Source organism: Galleria mellonella, unplaced genomic scaffold (genome assembly GCF_026898425.1).
Source record: "Galleria mellonella isolate WM207_F2 unplaced genomic scaffold, CSIRO_AGI_GalMel_v1 utg55, whole genome shotgun sequence".
Taxonomy (NCBI): domain Eukaryota; kingdom Metazoa; phylum Arthropoda; class Insecta; order Lepidoptera; family Pyralidae; genus Galleria; species Galleria mellonella.
The window spans coordinates 1,173,264-1,189,706 of NW_026442115.1; the positions used below are offsets into that span (position 1 = coordinate 1,173,264).

General features: G+C 34.2%; 1 protein-coding gene across 3 annotated transcripts in view; it reads right to left on the reverse strand.

Annotated features, from left to right (window-relative positions):
- LOC113521402 (protein-L-histidine N-pros-methyltransferase) overlaps positions 1 to 15,931 on the reverse strand; it is a 71,513-nt gene extending 55,582 nt beyond the window's left edge. Inside the window, exons 1-2 of one of the 3 annotated variants that reach the window (XM_031912725.2) lie at positions 15,767 to 15,931; positions 15,379 to 15,594 (exon numbers count right to left, since the gene is read on the reverse strand). In XM_031912725.2, coding sequence (XP_031768585.1) covers positions 15,379 to 15,483 — 105 coding nt within the window. In that variant the 5' untranslated portion in view covers positions 15,484 to 15,594; positions 15,767 to 15,931. Of the gene's footprint in view, positions 1 to 15,378 lie in introns of all 3 variants that reach the window. The other 2 variants (XM_052898967.1, XM_031912724.2) reach the window with 2 other exon arrangements.
- Positions 15,932 to 16,443: the final 512 nt, after the last annotated feature.

A 16,443-nucleotide genomic window follows, 5' to 3' on the forward strand; every position in this document is an offset into this window, starting at 1 on the left:
TGCCATGCTCGGCAGGGGGACTGGCAAGCGCGTTATACTTTTTTTTCAATGAGAAATAATGGTACTATAACCCCGTCTGCGCTATCGGTATACACTGACGGGGCACCAGTGATAGATGGCTGACGAGGATGAAAGCAGGTCAGTTAGCCCATACTGACGAATTCAACTAGAATTAGTCACGGGGAAACCACGTGGAGGTCGACTTGACAGGGTATATTGCTAATAATGGGGACAAATAGCTCCAACAATGTTGTTTTAAGAGAGACGCTGTGGCCCGCCCTCGTCCTCTCTTAGGCGCCTGTTACGACATCACGGGATAGGAAGGGGTGGCTTATTCTATACCAGGACCACACGGCAATAGAGACCAATGTTCAGCTGTAATTATGTATTTAAGTATAAGAGAATAAAAACGATGTGATATATCTATCAATAGGCAATGAACAAACTTTGGTATCTACGACATTTCGTCACATTACATTATTTGGAGTGTCTCAAAATTCGTCTGTCAAAGGCCAATCGAATGTCGGCCGATTGAATTGATTGAAAAAGAAATGGAGAGGGGTGCTCGAAGCCGGAGCTTCTTCGAGTGGTCTTTTTTTATAGCCTGTACACGTTCAAGAACGCGCGGGCGACACATTCCCGACGCGGTTGCGTTTTTGCCGCGCCAACTTTCATTAGACCCCGCGCGCCTCGCGGACCAGGGCGTTTCCTTTTAATAAATGAGTTATGTGTTTATATCCAAGATGGCCGCTAGCTATATCCTGCTATTGTTAAGAATGTTACCAAAGTCATGGTTTTAGTATGAGGTTACTAAAATAAGGACTAATAGATAAGTTGTAGAGACACAAAATCTAATTATTTTTGATTCAACATGCGGAAATAAATTGTTAACATTCGTAACAATGAATGCAGAGATTTGCAAGATATTATTTAATGATAATAACTTTTTATTATCACCAGTATTATTCAAATATTAAGCCAGCTGCATTATATCCACGTGTTAGATATTATGTGGCTATTTGTCAAAGATACTATTTAAAAAATATAATAACTCCTTCTGAACGAAGCAAAGCAATATGCAGCTATCAGAATGGAAGTCGTCAAAAATAGCAGGAGCAGGTATTTTATTCCCACATTCGGCAAACACGTACGACCTTTTTGTCGACTGTAAACGTCCACAAACCGCGCAGTTGTCAACTTTCCTTGTATTTATTTACTCATTCATACATTTCTTGTAAGTCTGATGGTGCTTTTAACTTTATAACTTCTACACCTCTCCACTTGGATTCTCTGTCGTAAAATTACTTTATTATAAACATGGAAACCATATTTTCATGCAGTCTGGGCAAATATCTTTCCCAGCTGGTGCATTAAGTTTTAGAGCCAAAGTTAACCAAGAATATAAAGTTTACGTGTTAGGTGTAGTTAAACGTTAATAATTAGGGCATTGTATTTGTGCTGGATCCTAAATATTTCAGTATTGCTAATTGTTAGTATATGAGAATTAGTTATGTGGGAATTGCTAAATCTGAGACGGGTTATAAAATGACCAATTAGTAAATGTAAATAATACGTAAATAGCTCTACACTCTAGATGGAGTAAACATTTAAACACCTATCAACTAAGAGAAGCTGTGCAGACTGGTTTATTTTTTAATCGAGATTTATATTCTCCGTCTCTTAGGAAATAAAATAATCACGGCGGCGTGGATTTGCATACAATGGTAAAATAATTTTACGCGCGTTTCGCCGCGCTTAATTTTACTTTTTATTCGGCCTTCCGCGCCCTATCTACGAATCAAACGGACTGGTCGCCGCGCGGCTATTTAAGTGTTAACATTTTTTCAACTTTGTCGTATTCTATTTATAAATTTATTAGTGCAACTGTATACATAAATTATGTCAACATATACTCAGGGACAAGATGCGACTGGTGGTAAAATTATAATAAAATAGTTATAGGGCATTAAACCACACTGAATAGTTGCAAGTTTTGTTTAGGCCAGACTGCGTGGCGTGTAGCGGGGCCGTGCGCCCCTCAATAGTCGCCTCGGCGCCGTCTACTGTACACGCATCTCGCTACACACACTGAACAATCAGCACTACAGCATCTATAGGTCGGCACAACGTCTAGTGACAGCAAATCCCTACCGACCACAGAAAGACCAGGAAAAGTGATTTTCTTACACTAACAGAATTTACATTCAGAGCAAACATCGCCCGTCATAAATTCAGCACAAAAGTGCCAGCGACGGCCGACTAGCAACAAAAGGGCATGACTTTCCCCGCAAAAAAGATGATCCTTAATCTGATTAAATCTCCATCGCGGCAGACGTCGGACCGTGAAAGATTAATGAATATTTGTGTGAGGATTCCCGGAGCTGGGTTGGCACGTAGCGCTGTCATAATCATATTAGCTGCGACCAGAGGCCGGCTAGGCACGCACGCACGCACCGCACGGTTATAACGCACTACTTACTCAATCGCGACGCGACGAGGGCTGCTGCGGACTTCAAGCCGAAGCCCAACCTTCGGGCTCCGCGCGTGACACCTATGTTACGTTCGCACTTTATGACCTGTACACACTGGAGGTGACACTTAATATTTGTAGATATTCCTATATCTACAATATTGAACAACGAATAAGATTTTTTGGAGTGTTAAGTTTAAACACTTGGCAATTGCGAATCTTTATTGGAATATTTATGATAAATATATTTGTATATTTAAAAAAAAAATAACAAGTCTAAGAATTAAACTATATATGTATTATATTTTTAAAATTTGATCGGATCTTGTAAGTAGAGTATTTTTAAATCTACTACTTTAAAGCAATATAAATAATAATATTAATTCTAATTCCGGTTAAGTACATAATTGCTTAGATATTAGATGTTGTTTAAAGGTGTTTAAAGTAAATTTCAATTACCATAGATTGCATAAAGAAGCTACTATAATTGGTATTGCCGCTTGGTAGGCGATATTCGATTATTCGTGATACGCAACACGTTAAAATATAAGTGTTTTCAACGTATGAATAAAACATAGAACAGTATTGAGGCGGGTTGTTTATCTGATAGGTATGCGACGAGTGCAGCGGACATATGCTACAAGAAATAAGCATGTACCACTTTATTATTACGTTTATATATATAAATTTTTTTGTTTGTAAGATATTACAATTGCTTGTGAGAAAACGCACAATCTACGCTAAGTCGAGTGTTAAATATTTACATATTAGGTATATATAAAAGAAAGTATTAATACTCACTAATATTATAAATGTAAAAACTACTGACAACTCCGCCACCCTCCCCCAAGTGGAGGCTTATGTCAGTTAAGAGCTAACATGATGATGATTACAAATGTAAAAGTGACCTTGGAATATCACCAAGACCTGACTATGGTTGCCAATATTTCTACCAAACGTGGCAACTACAGGCAAAAAACCCCAAGGGGGAGGCCTATGTTCAGCAGTAGACAGTTCACGGCTGATATGATGATGGGACTATTTGGGATATGAGCTACTTTTTATCCTAATCATGCGGTCAAAGTCGCAGGTATATTTCTTGGCGATTTTGACATATGATGTGAGGACGTAAATGTAAAAATATATCCAAAACATTCTAATGATAATAAACTAGATTTTTCTAATTGGCCCGTATTGGGCCTGCAGTGAAACATCTCCCTTGTACACGAATTTCTTATGTGACGTACCTGCTCACTAAAAAATCCCTTTTTCATAAAATTCGCTCAATACCAGCAGATACAGAACGAAGTCATGTGAAACAGCTAGAAACTGTGAGAAGCAAGTCTTTATCGCTACACGAACACTGAGGTAGAAGCGTTTACAAAATCCTATAAACGTTCAATACCTTTTAAATTACAAGAATCACAAATGGCCCTATCACATTTCGAGTGAGTTCAATAAACACACTCGTAAAAGAATCAATTGTTAAAATCCGAAAGAAATTAAACGTGAGAATGTATTGTTTCATACAAGGGTGAACAAAACGAATATCGTTTGTGCTAACCAGCTCTCAGGTCGTTTTCGACCTGCTTTGGAGGACTAAAATTATTTACGACGTCCATACTTCAAATGAAAGGGAAATAAAATTAAAACGAATACAGTGTATATTGATTTATACCATAGAAGTTTTTATGGATATAAAAAAATAATTATTTTGCGTTACGAATTTCAAGATAAGTTTAACTTTTAACTTTAATCCGAGTATGTTATTTTTAAATGGCCAACAGGTAAAAATAATTAAGGAGTTTAAGTATATATGATTATACATATATGTATGTATTATACATATATAAAGTATACAAATATTTTAAATGCATACCATACAGGTTTGCAGCGAAGTTTGATTAAGGTACTTCTAAACTGAAGAAGATATAGCAGAATTATAGTGATATGAAAATAAGATTCCAATATATATTCTCTTAGATATGGCTGCTATTATATTTTACAGGTTATTAATATCTCAAGTTAATTAACTGATCGAACGATTTCGATAAGTTACTTACAAGAGTATTTACAATTGCAAATTTGTCGTTGAATCCATTATGTATGGTACTTACGTACGCGTGTAAAACTTACAGGTGTAAATGCGGCCTAAGAAAAAATAATCGATGAATATCTGGAGATAGTAAACACATTGAAACAATTCAAGGTACGTGTTAAGTTACCACGTTAACGAAGTGCAAATGAAGTAAAAAGCAATAGCCGTATATATAAGTATTTAGCTCCGACTACATATCTTGGGGTAGGCATTCATTGCTCTCGATTGATAATTAATTATTTGATACATGTAGCGGCGGCAATAAAGGCACCTCATCAATAATTCGGCTGTACAAACAAAGAGCGCGTGCACCGCGAGCATTATCCGCCATAAGACGTCATAAACGGAGCACCATCATCTGGGCTTATAAAAAATTCATGCTCATCTCACATTTCGGCGCCCCTCTTAATTTCGCGTGAGCCTCTTCTTGGTTCGTGTAAAAACTTCGGGTGTCTTTTTATGACTTTTACTGCGGTATAATTGGGGAGGGGCGAGCGTTCGCGTCCCCGAGGTGACATAAATACACCCCCCACAATCCACCTCGAACTACCCCCGGTTTAATCTCATGTAAGACTATACGAACGGAAGTAGTTCGCATTAAAATGTCTCGCCAACTGAAGGTAAATTGTCTCAAAGGAGAGCACGTTTCCTTTGGTAATCTTAAGTTTTGCATAATAAGCCATATAATCATAATGCATTTCAGAAAGTTTGGATCATACCTATTACAATTAGGTTTTACAAAAACTAGTCAGTTACACCTATACTTAGCAGAATTTTTTGTACACAAAATTATTTTCAGGAATAGGATTCAAAACAAAGAAAACGAAGACTAAAAAAATTACTATACAACAATATTTGTAATTAAGCTTATTTAAATAAAAAATGTTATTGAGACAAGGCGACACGTTTCAGCATTTTTAACATCCGAAATAAAAAGAGGGGTTTTATAAGTTAAGTGTGTCTTGTGTCTGTCTGTGGCATTGTAGTTCCTAAATTAATGAACTAATTGTAATGAGGTTTCCTTGTTTGAAAACTGCCATGATCGAGGGGGGGGGGGGGTAAAGCAGTTGTGTTTGCATAGCTGTGTTTTGGTTTGAAGGGTGGGAAATGGCGTGAATTTACAGGGTACAGAGGAGGAGGGGGGGTATCATGAGCGAAACAGTATACTCTGTTACGTCACTCATGTGTATAGGCGACGGTGACCACTTTCCATCAGGTGGGCCGTCAGCTTGTTTGCCATTCTAAGTTGTATAAAAAAAAATGTTAGGAATACATTATTTAAAAAATAATATTGGATAAAAGACTTTAACATATTTGAAAATAGATATTCGATTGATGTGGGCGATATTGAAATAGGTGATGACCTATTTTCCGCCATCAGTGTCCAAAGGAAGCAAATATATAGATATCGGATCGGTATACATATTACCCATGCCTATATCACAGTGGAAGTCTGAAATGACGATAATCGTAATTATTAATTTTTTTTAAATATATATTTGTGTATTTTGTGTCAAGTTTCAAATTACGACATATGTAATATGTGCAAATATAGTAAGCAAGGGTACTCTGAACATGTAGCACTATCGGATAGGGTCCCCAGTGGGCGCGTCGTAAATGGCTTTTGTGTGTTACCTCGCGAGTTGCGTTGCAACATCGCTCCCGACCTTACACCTGTTTGTCCTCATTTTCCGTATCAATTGGAGCCGACATATTTTTCCCTCACATCTACAAGCTTTGTACGAAAACATACCTGTTGTTAGAATGCGAGAGCAAAATACATAATATCACAAAAAGGTTTTAGTTAAAATAGACATTTGTTATTTTAATTTAAATAAATATTATTGAAAAATTATTAAAGATTAAAAAATCTTTTATCTTCTTGCTTCCCTATGACTAAAGTACGATACTAATCGTATCTTGACTTAGATATTGCTCAATCATCTGGTCCTGATCATTATTTAATAACCAATTTTATTTTGAGATACATATGAGTGTCATATTTATAACACTCCTCTTTTTGAAAATGCCTACTATAAATAAAATAAGAACATTGTTGCACTACATATAATGAAGTAAAGAAAAATTTTACAATTTATTAGAATCTAAATATTTAAAGATTTAATGACAATAATAATTCAAACCGAAAGTAACATAGTTTGTTATGATGGTAATATATGTGATTTTTAACATATAAAAGGCACCAAAGCCAAGGCTGAAGAGGTAGCGGTGCGCTGTCGTTCTCTTGCATCTATTTATTTGTGAATTCCAAATAGCTTTCAATATGTAGAGGCGCTGCGACTCCCGCCTGTCGATCCACTCCAATATCGCACTCCTTGTGAGACGTCACTAGGCGACGCCATTTTTCGGCGCGACGATTGACTCACACGGGAGCAGCCTTCTAGGACACCACATGATAGATGAGAGACAAAAAACATATCCGTAATTGAGATTTCTATTACATAAATTGAAAGCGATCAGTTTTTTCATGTTTGTTTACATAATGTGAGTGGCGACAGCGCTATCGCGTTTCGGAAGCGGCTGTGCGGACGTCAATTTGTATATTGTCATTATTAGAGTTGGCGCGGAAAGTTTGGGCGCGTTCATCCATCATGGTGTGACGGGCGGCCGGTCCGATATCGCGCCTAATACGTATTGATTTCCCACTTAGCGTTTTTCTTGGGAATCGTGGCGCTCCACCCTTCCGCAGGTCGGAGGCCTAACGAGCTGTTTGTCCTCAAGTCGCGGCAACTAGGGCGGTTGTCCCATTATATCGCCACTCTAGTCATACAAATTACTTCGGAAGACACTTTTGTGATTGAAAGAAAGCATTGTTTGTTGATAACTAGTCAGAAATAGCAATGAAGCATTATATTATTTACGGAAGTTATATTAATTATATTTATTTGGTGTGATAATTCTGATTAGTAAGTTTTAGTTGGGTCTTCAATGTCAATTAAGATAACTTTTAGTTGTCTATTGTGAGGATTTTGTATAGTTTAAAACTATCTGTCTATATAGGATGTAGTGACATTTTGTAAGCAGTTAAATATTGTCTATATGAATATGGATGTGGATTGTTTTGTCGTTCCTGACAATCGTTTTGACTTCATCCGGAAGTTTTCTTTAGGACGAGTACGGAGGGAACAGTAGCATAGCGGTCGGTAGTTCGCAGAGCCTTCAATATCGTTAAAAAATTATAAATACAGATGAATATTTACAAATATTGGAAATTAGATTGTAAGAGACTTATAACGATCAGAGGAACTAAAATTTATGTAAGGAATGTTTTTAACCAGAGGACAATTTAGTTATATAATAGGAACTAATTTATTTTTGTTTGTCCAATTTAAAATTAAACAGATTATAATGTGCTTTCACTCAAAAATAAGTACAACTTAATAATTTGGTAGATTCTTATTAAATTGTTCAGTAAGTAAATAATTGGAAACTGCCTTTGTTCGAATTAATGGCAAGCCTGGTTTTTCCTCCTTGTTTATTTCGTTTACTTGTTCTACATGAAATAATGATGGATATCATTTACTAGTTCCATTCTCATATGATGTATTGTCAGTAAATAGGATACTTACTTACATTTGCCTAAATGCCGAAGAAAAAGATTGCGTCACCAAGGTCCCCAGTGGGGTTGGGAGGCGAGAACAATGGTTTCGGTTCTCACACGTGTGGAGGATTATTTGCATTCGGAAATAAAGAGAGGAATGATAAAAGAAAGGCGCGAGCGAGGTCCCACCGCCTCAAGGCGGGGTGTGGGAACCAGGAGGCAGGGCTGTGGGGTGCGGGGTGCCGCCGCCGGGGGGGTGGGAGCTCGTTACGCGAACAATGGAGAAATAATGTACAGATTGCAGTGAGCGATGCGCCCGCCGCGACTCAGGTGTCTTGCCTCTTGTGTGGACATCACGCCTCTTGTACCGGGGATGCACTTCATTTAGGTATTTCTTGTTACACACAATAATGTAGGTACTATAGTAGATATGGCCCCATATATTTATTATTATATAATTAAACATGTATCAGGTACATCTAGGGGTGTCAAAAAATAAAAATCCAATATATGTAACATGCCTACATACGTACTCGACGGAAATAGGAAAATAATTTTGAACATTTCACGCGCAGTGATTTTCCATATGAAAAGTTTAAAATTTTATTTAGTTTTTCATATTTCAAGTACGTATTTCTCTTCAATAATGCTGTTCAGTTTCGTGCATACCTACGATGTATACTTTGTCTCAAAACATAATAAAACTATAAACAGTACCATAACACGAAGATTAATCGTATCAATTACTTTGTCATGCACGAATTTGAGTAATCCATTAAACCCCCATAAACGCCAACATCAAATAAAACGGTTAGCTTGTATCTACAGCTAGTAAGGAAGGTACTATAAAACAGCCCATCAAACCGTAAGTAAACCAATGTGTAAAGCGTTTAATGATAACACCGAGGCGAAGTTAAACGAGGCCGAATCGTTTAATAAAGGATGCCTTCATAGGATGCGCAAGCAATCACAACACAATCACCCCATCCTTGCGTGACACCGAAAATGTCCTCGTTCATAAGTATAAATTAATCCATTTAGAGCGAGCGTCGCCGACCACGACCGCCGATTAACGGAAGCTTCTACTTAACTAATTTATCCTCGGGTGGTTTTAACAGAATGGATAGCAGTGATTACGGCCATGCCGGCGATCTCGTGTGACTGACGCTCCGGCTATGCGCGGGAGAACTTGCGCGAACGTACAATGACAATGACTATTTTAATAAAATTTAATGAAAATACAGCAGAGCTTTGCTGAAAATATTATAGAAACACTCTAATTGAAATTAATAACAAATCGAAATTTTCAATCGATTTTTGATATGTACAAGGTTTTTTTAGTGGTGGATGATAATGAAATGGTAACCTCGCCTGCGCTAACGGTATACACTGGCGGGGTATCAGTGAGTGATTAGGTGAGAATGAACTAGGCACGTCAGTTAGCCCATCGCGTGAATACACCTGGAACCCAGCATGATGGCTTCCAGGGTGACCCCGTGGAGGTCGATGTCCTGTGGGACTGGCAGATCGCATTACTAACAACCCCTAAGTACCTACATTTGGACACCAGCAGACTGTATTATGGTCGGGTATTTAATTATGTTTCATTGAACATTCTTTACAATGTAATAGTTATGTATTATACAATACGTTGATATATAGATGGAAACACTTATATTTTACTTTAATTTTAGTACAATTACACTAATTAATAAATATTTAACAGGGAACTTACACATATCTACACTTAACTTGAGGGTATTGTTTAAGATATCCGGTAATCAGAGCAAATGCAACCATTTACAAACCGAAATTACCTTAAAAGAAAATTAACGGGATATTGCTCTACAACAATTTAGTTCCTCTATTCTTAAACGTAAGCTACGCTTCGTAATATAAAATGTAACGCAACTGAGATCACCAAGTGAATCAATTTAAAGAAATCCGAAATACGAGTACGTAGTAAGGGAATTAGGTAACCGCAAACCTATTTCGATTTGAACCTGGCGAGTTCGTTTCAGGATGTGCTTGTGTGTAGTACGATAGTCAGATGTTTGTAATCCGGCGAGCCCGCGACATTTTAATAACATTGATCAAATAGAACAAAAGTATGTGGACCGAGCACTCGACAGAGATGAAAGTTAAAAGGGTCGCGGGGACCGGGTGGGTGGTCTCGTGGGGAGGAGCGGGTTGAATGTCTTATTCCTCCACAATTCAGAGGTATTTCGTGTTCTTCATACGCAAATATATCCTCGTTATGTAGGCAGTAGGCACACGTGAGGCCCGATTGCGTGTGCGCCACGTATGAAAAGAGACTGGCTGTTACTAGATTGAGGGAATTGTCCCGGTGTAGGAAAATTGGATCCAGCAATCAAACGACGCACCCGGCAAACGTTAGGTCGTTATCGTTCGAGCTTTGATTCGAAGAGATATGGTAGGAAAATATATGTTTAATGTAACTTAAGTTTGTAGGCACTTCTAAAAATCTATAGATTTTTTTTTTATTGTTACGGATGCAAACGAGCAGACGGTCCATCTGATGGAAAGCGGCTACCGTTGCCCATAAACACCTGCAACACGAGAGTTGCTTATGCGTTGCCGGCCTTTTAAATGTTAGACACGTTTTTTTTTAAATTCTCCATATTATATTGTAAAGGGAAAATTGACGGGAGGTCATTCCACAATCCAGATGTACAAGGTAGAGTATATAATTAGTGTGGTCATTTATAATGGATAAAAAACATAAGATGGAAGAGAAGGAAAATTTAAAATAAAATCCTATAACAAACCGTTTGACCGCTATGACAGTAATAGTAGGCTTAAAGGGATATAGGAATAGTTTTTTAGGAAGAAATCTAAGTCCAGCAGTGAAACTTTAATTGATTTTATGATTATGATGATTATATTTATGAATCATCTTTATACTGGAATTTTCTTACAAGGTTAGTGTCGCAAACTTTTAAATTTTGATGTCTGCGTAAGTAATGGAGACTAGCGGCTCTATTACTAATCAAGTCGACCTCCTGAAAAACCATTTTCATAAAAATCATCTTTGTGTCTCAGAAGTCATTGTGTGTGTATGATATTACCATCACGGTGTAATAGGGATGCATAATATATGCAATGGCGTAGAGATATTTAAATTTCGGATGTGTGTATGTGTATATATGTAGTTACATAAATATATACACGTGTTTGATTGTAAGTTAAACCGGACATACAGATAATCGGCGCAGTGAACGCTTTGATTTGATTTTATTAAAAAAAAAACTTTTGGTATTACTGAAAATAATCTAATTCGTATCGAATTCATATTACTAGTAATAAGGTAAGGTTTTCTAAGTAAAACAACAGAAACTTAGGAATAAAATGTGGATTCACCTACTGTTTGTGTGCTATAAACTACCAGGAGAGCAGAACAGTGTAGCAGTATAATAGAATTCTAACTAGACGATGTTTATACATGGAAGATATTTAAGAAAAAAAATATGATGGGACTTATATTTATAATTATAAGACCAATAAAAGCCAAAACAATATTTTTAAACAGTTTGTCTCTATCTGTATGTTTATTCCGGCATCACGCAAAAGCTATTGTACGAAATTGGATATTGTTTTTACAATTGTATTTCTGAAAGTCTCACTTCTCTTCCATGTACCACATTGTATAAATATACATATATATATATGATTTATCTTATATATCTCACAGATTATATAAGTCCATAAATACTATGCTTTAGCATAAAATATCTACTGAAATTGGCGGATGTTTGAACATCCCTGATTAAAAATATAGCATCTACTGAAACCATTGGTTTTACTTAAAAAAATAAATTAATAATTAAATAAGGAAAATAATCATATATAAGAATAAACAATAACTAGAAATTATAATTAAAAAGCAAGGGAGGGTGGGTCACTACAAATTTACCATACTTTTTGATGTAGTTTTACACCTGAAAGGATTTTTAGAGATGAACCAGTCTGTTATATTCTCTAATAAATAGCATTTTTATCTTATTAAGATGGTAAAATTTAAATTACGATACAAGTGACTTAGATACTTATATACTTTATATAAACCTCAATCTTTTAGGATAGCAGTCTGTCAGTTTTTATTATTATTTGTGACAGCTAGTAGATAAATTATACAAAATTTTTTAGAAAACGTAATAAGAATGACTTTTAAAGTTATAGATAGGTAAATAAAATTTTAATAAAGGTTTAATAAAATAAAATAAAAAAAAAAAAAAAAAATAAAAAAAAGTAAAACAATTACGCATTAATTGTTCCCAAGACTTCACACTAGGGTTCCCTGTATCGTGTATTCGTGGACACTTTTATGCTTACAAATTTATGTTGTTATTGTTGTCAAACTGACATCGCAACAAAGTAAACAAACTTAACTTGTTTTAACTTATTTTAATTATATATTAATTAGTAATTAATTTAATGTTCTAATATATATATATATATATATATATATATAATTTAATTTTATATATATACATATATATATATATATATATATATATATATATATATATATATATAAAATCTTGTACGAAATAATCAGCGAAACATCAGTGTATAACTATCGACACAGTCATGTCATCCGATGACATTACGAGCTATCCCGTGCAGTTCCTTAAGTCTTTAGAGTTATCTAGGGTGGATGACATAAGTTGAAATTAAAGGTAGGTGTATATGTTTTGTCAAAGCGTAACCTGGATGCGCCAAGTTTATGTAACGGTACTAGATTGCTAGCCACCAAGTTAGGAAGGCATACTGTAAAGCCCACAACCTTAACTGGAGAAGCCAAGGAAGACAATGTTCTTATATCACGCATCCTAATCATACCCAATAACTTGCCATTTAATTTTAAACGTTTGCAGTTCCAAAAATTGCATTTTCAATGACTCACAACAAATCAAACCTTAACGGTAGCAGGCATATATTTGGGCACGCTATGTTTTTCCCACGGCCAACTCTACATGGCTTGCTCGCGCGTTTCTAAATCGTATAATCTGCATGTTTATGCGAATGAAAAAATTGTTTAACATAGTTTATAGGATTATATTGCAGTAGTTACCTATAACTTTTGCATTACCATCAATCATCATATACATCTATCCTCACAAACTATAGCGTTTACAATACCTATTAGTAAGACCATTATCAAAAGTACTTAGTTTCAATTTACAACCATTACACAATATAGAACAAGGGTCTCTCAAAGTAACTATGTCGGTCTGTTATGCCTTCATGACTAAACCACAGAACAATTTTGATGAATTTTGGTATAAAGATACATAGGAGAAGAAAATAAGCTACTCGAAGTACTAATCTTGCTTAGATGAAGCTGCGGTCACTAGCCATTAATATTATATTATTTATTCAACTTTGTATAGCAAAACAATTAATGCAAAAGTTGGGATAATAAACATTTTAATATCACAATTGAATATATATATATATATATATAATTTCCAGCCATCCTTTAATTGACTGCCCAGGATAAAACTAGTGTCAAATTAGCCTTTGAAAATGCTCTACATGGAGAAACTGGTCAGGTAATTAAATAACCTTGTTTTGGAAGAGTACTAATGTTTTTCTAATAATAACAATATATATACATATACTCATATACAAATATAATTTACATAGAACAATAAAAATACTTTTGAAAAGATAAGTATTTATATCAACATTAAAATGTAAAAAGAATCTGTTTTCAAATTGTATAAACACAACCATTTTACATAAGAATAAAAAACTTGTTCCTGTGGAATAAATATATGTAAGTATAAATAAATAAATAATAAATCATAATCTCTTTCAATAGAACTTAATGAAAAGGTAAACAACAAAATAAAATTAGTAAAAAATAAAAATGTTTAATCAATATTTTTTTTGTTTATTAGATGTTAGTCTTATGGTTAGGGCAAATATTTGTTTGTTTATATTTTCAATAAATTTTATTAAAATAGATTATAGCACACATATTTAATTATATTTTAGTCCTCAAGTTAAGATATTTTTATTTTGATAAAATTATGGCAATTTATTTTTAATAAGTGTATTTTGGGGTAGAAGCCACTCGAAATATCTATTTGAAGTAAATATATTAAATCAAATGCTATACTGACATAAGTCAGTTTCAGTATAGCATTCCATGTCATATCGTGAGTGATCAGTGAATTAGTTAGGATCATTATTTACTTTAAATTTATCAGGACCATAAATTATATAATATTTAAATGATAAAGTATCATAACCATTATTTTAGGCATTTCTACTCTACTTTTTTTATGTAATATAGAATGGTATACAAATTTATAAGAAGTGGGATTGCATATATATAGTATAGACCAGTGTTTTTCAAAGTGTGGGCTGCGACCCTTTGGGGGGTTCCCAAGCCTCAACAATGGGGTCGCAAAAGGTCTTAAAGTAGTGAAAAATCAACAGTTCCATAAATACATCAATCAATTAATAATACATAATGAAGTATCTATAACAAACATTTATTTACATTGTCTGTTTTAGATACTTTATTATGTATTATTTATTTTATTTTATCCATATCTAACTGTAAATATAAATACAACTGTACGGATTTCATCATTGTACTATAATAAAATTCATACACATTAGAAACCATAGAAGGTAGGGTCGCAAGATATTTTTAGATAATAAGGGAGTCATGTCATGAATAAGATTGAAAAACACTAGTATAGACAGAACAAGAACAGAATCATGAACCTCAAAGAATATATGATGCTCCCTGTGGTAGTGCCACTGCTATGCAAATGCATTCCTAAATATTATTATGAAGATTGAGAAGATCCAAGTCTCCTTACCCTAATATTTCACTACCATATGTACATGGGAAATATATACCCAGGTACATAATTTTTATACAGTTTTTCTCTAGTAAACTATGTTATTCATAAGTATTAAAATTGAAAAGATTTAGTTTTTACTCTAATAAGTCTCAGCATTTTTTAATATAACTTTTCATGATATTAACAATATACAGTAATGTAGTTGGTTGGCTTTGATAGTGCATGAGAACATATAATAGAATAAGCATGTTCATACAAAATAATTTGTTTTCTATTTTAGGTAACCACTAATCTTAATAAATTGCTAACATTAGTGGTTATATACACTTTCACAACAGTGTATGGTATGGTTACTTTGTAATAAAAGGCAAAAAGCTTTATTAAAATAGAATAATCTTACCTCATTTTGGTCCAATTCTTGTAAATGTCTGTCATTCCGTTGTTTTTCATAGAAAGCGCGGGCAAGAGCACTTCTTGGTCGGTAAAATCCATTTGTTCCAGCCATATTAGCCAAATTTCCAGTCTGAATACAATCCTCTAAGGAAGATGATTTCCAACAATTTGTTTTTGGTTTTATATCTTTTGTTTTGTCATAACCACAGGATGGAGGGCTTTCCTTGTGGTGATAAACGAACGAATCAGTTTCGTAAATACTTATTGCTTCTAAGTAAAAAGTTGAAAAGTATAGAGCTAAACAAATAGTTCTACGATATGAATAGAGCATTTAAGATGACTTTTCATTGCAAAAATAATTAAATTATAAGAGTAAAGGTTAGAATTGAGCTTACTTTAAATATTTGGTACAATTCACATTGTAAACATTATATAACTTTAATCACAGTTAAATTTATAATTATTTTCTAATATACAGACACTTAAATAACATTTTTTATTGAATATTGAAGCCCTGGATTATAATAAAAACATTGTTTTGCTACGAACAAGTAATAGGAGTTATCAAATGTCAAAAAGGTTCAAGAAACAGCTGACAGATGACGCTAAATTGACATAAAGCATTTACGAAGTCCTATAGAAAAATGTTATTCTTGAATTGTAAAGATGTTGTAAAGTGTAAAAGTAAATTAAATATTTATAGATATTTTTCTCTAACATTTAAACTGTTTGGGATTTTAAATATTATTTATGTTTGTTTTACAAAAATAGTTAATTCAAAATTTGTAATTTTAATGTCATTCTAGTGAAATACCTCTAGTGAATATTTATACCTACCATGAATAATAGTAAGTAAAAACTAGTAAAAATACTAAATATGTAATACTAAAATGCACAAATGAAATTACAGTCGCAGTTAGACCCAAATAATTTGTTTCACGCATTGTTGAGATTTTCTTTTTTTCATGTACCTACTAATAGCGTGTGACGATTGAACATATGTATTTAACCGAAATTATTTTTGTGCCAATAAACTGCTTAGTAAATTATTGTTATTCTATTTTTCGGGTAA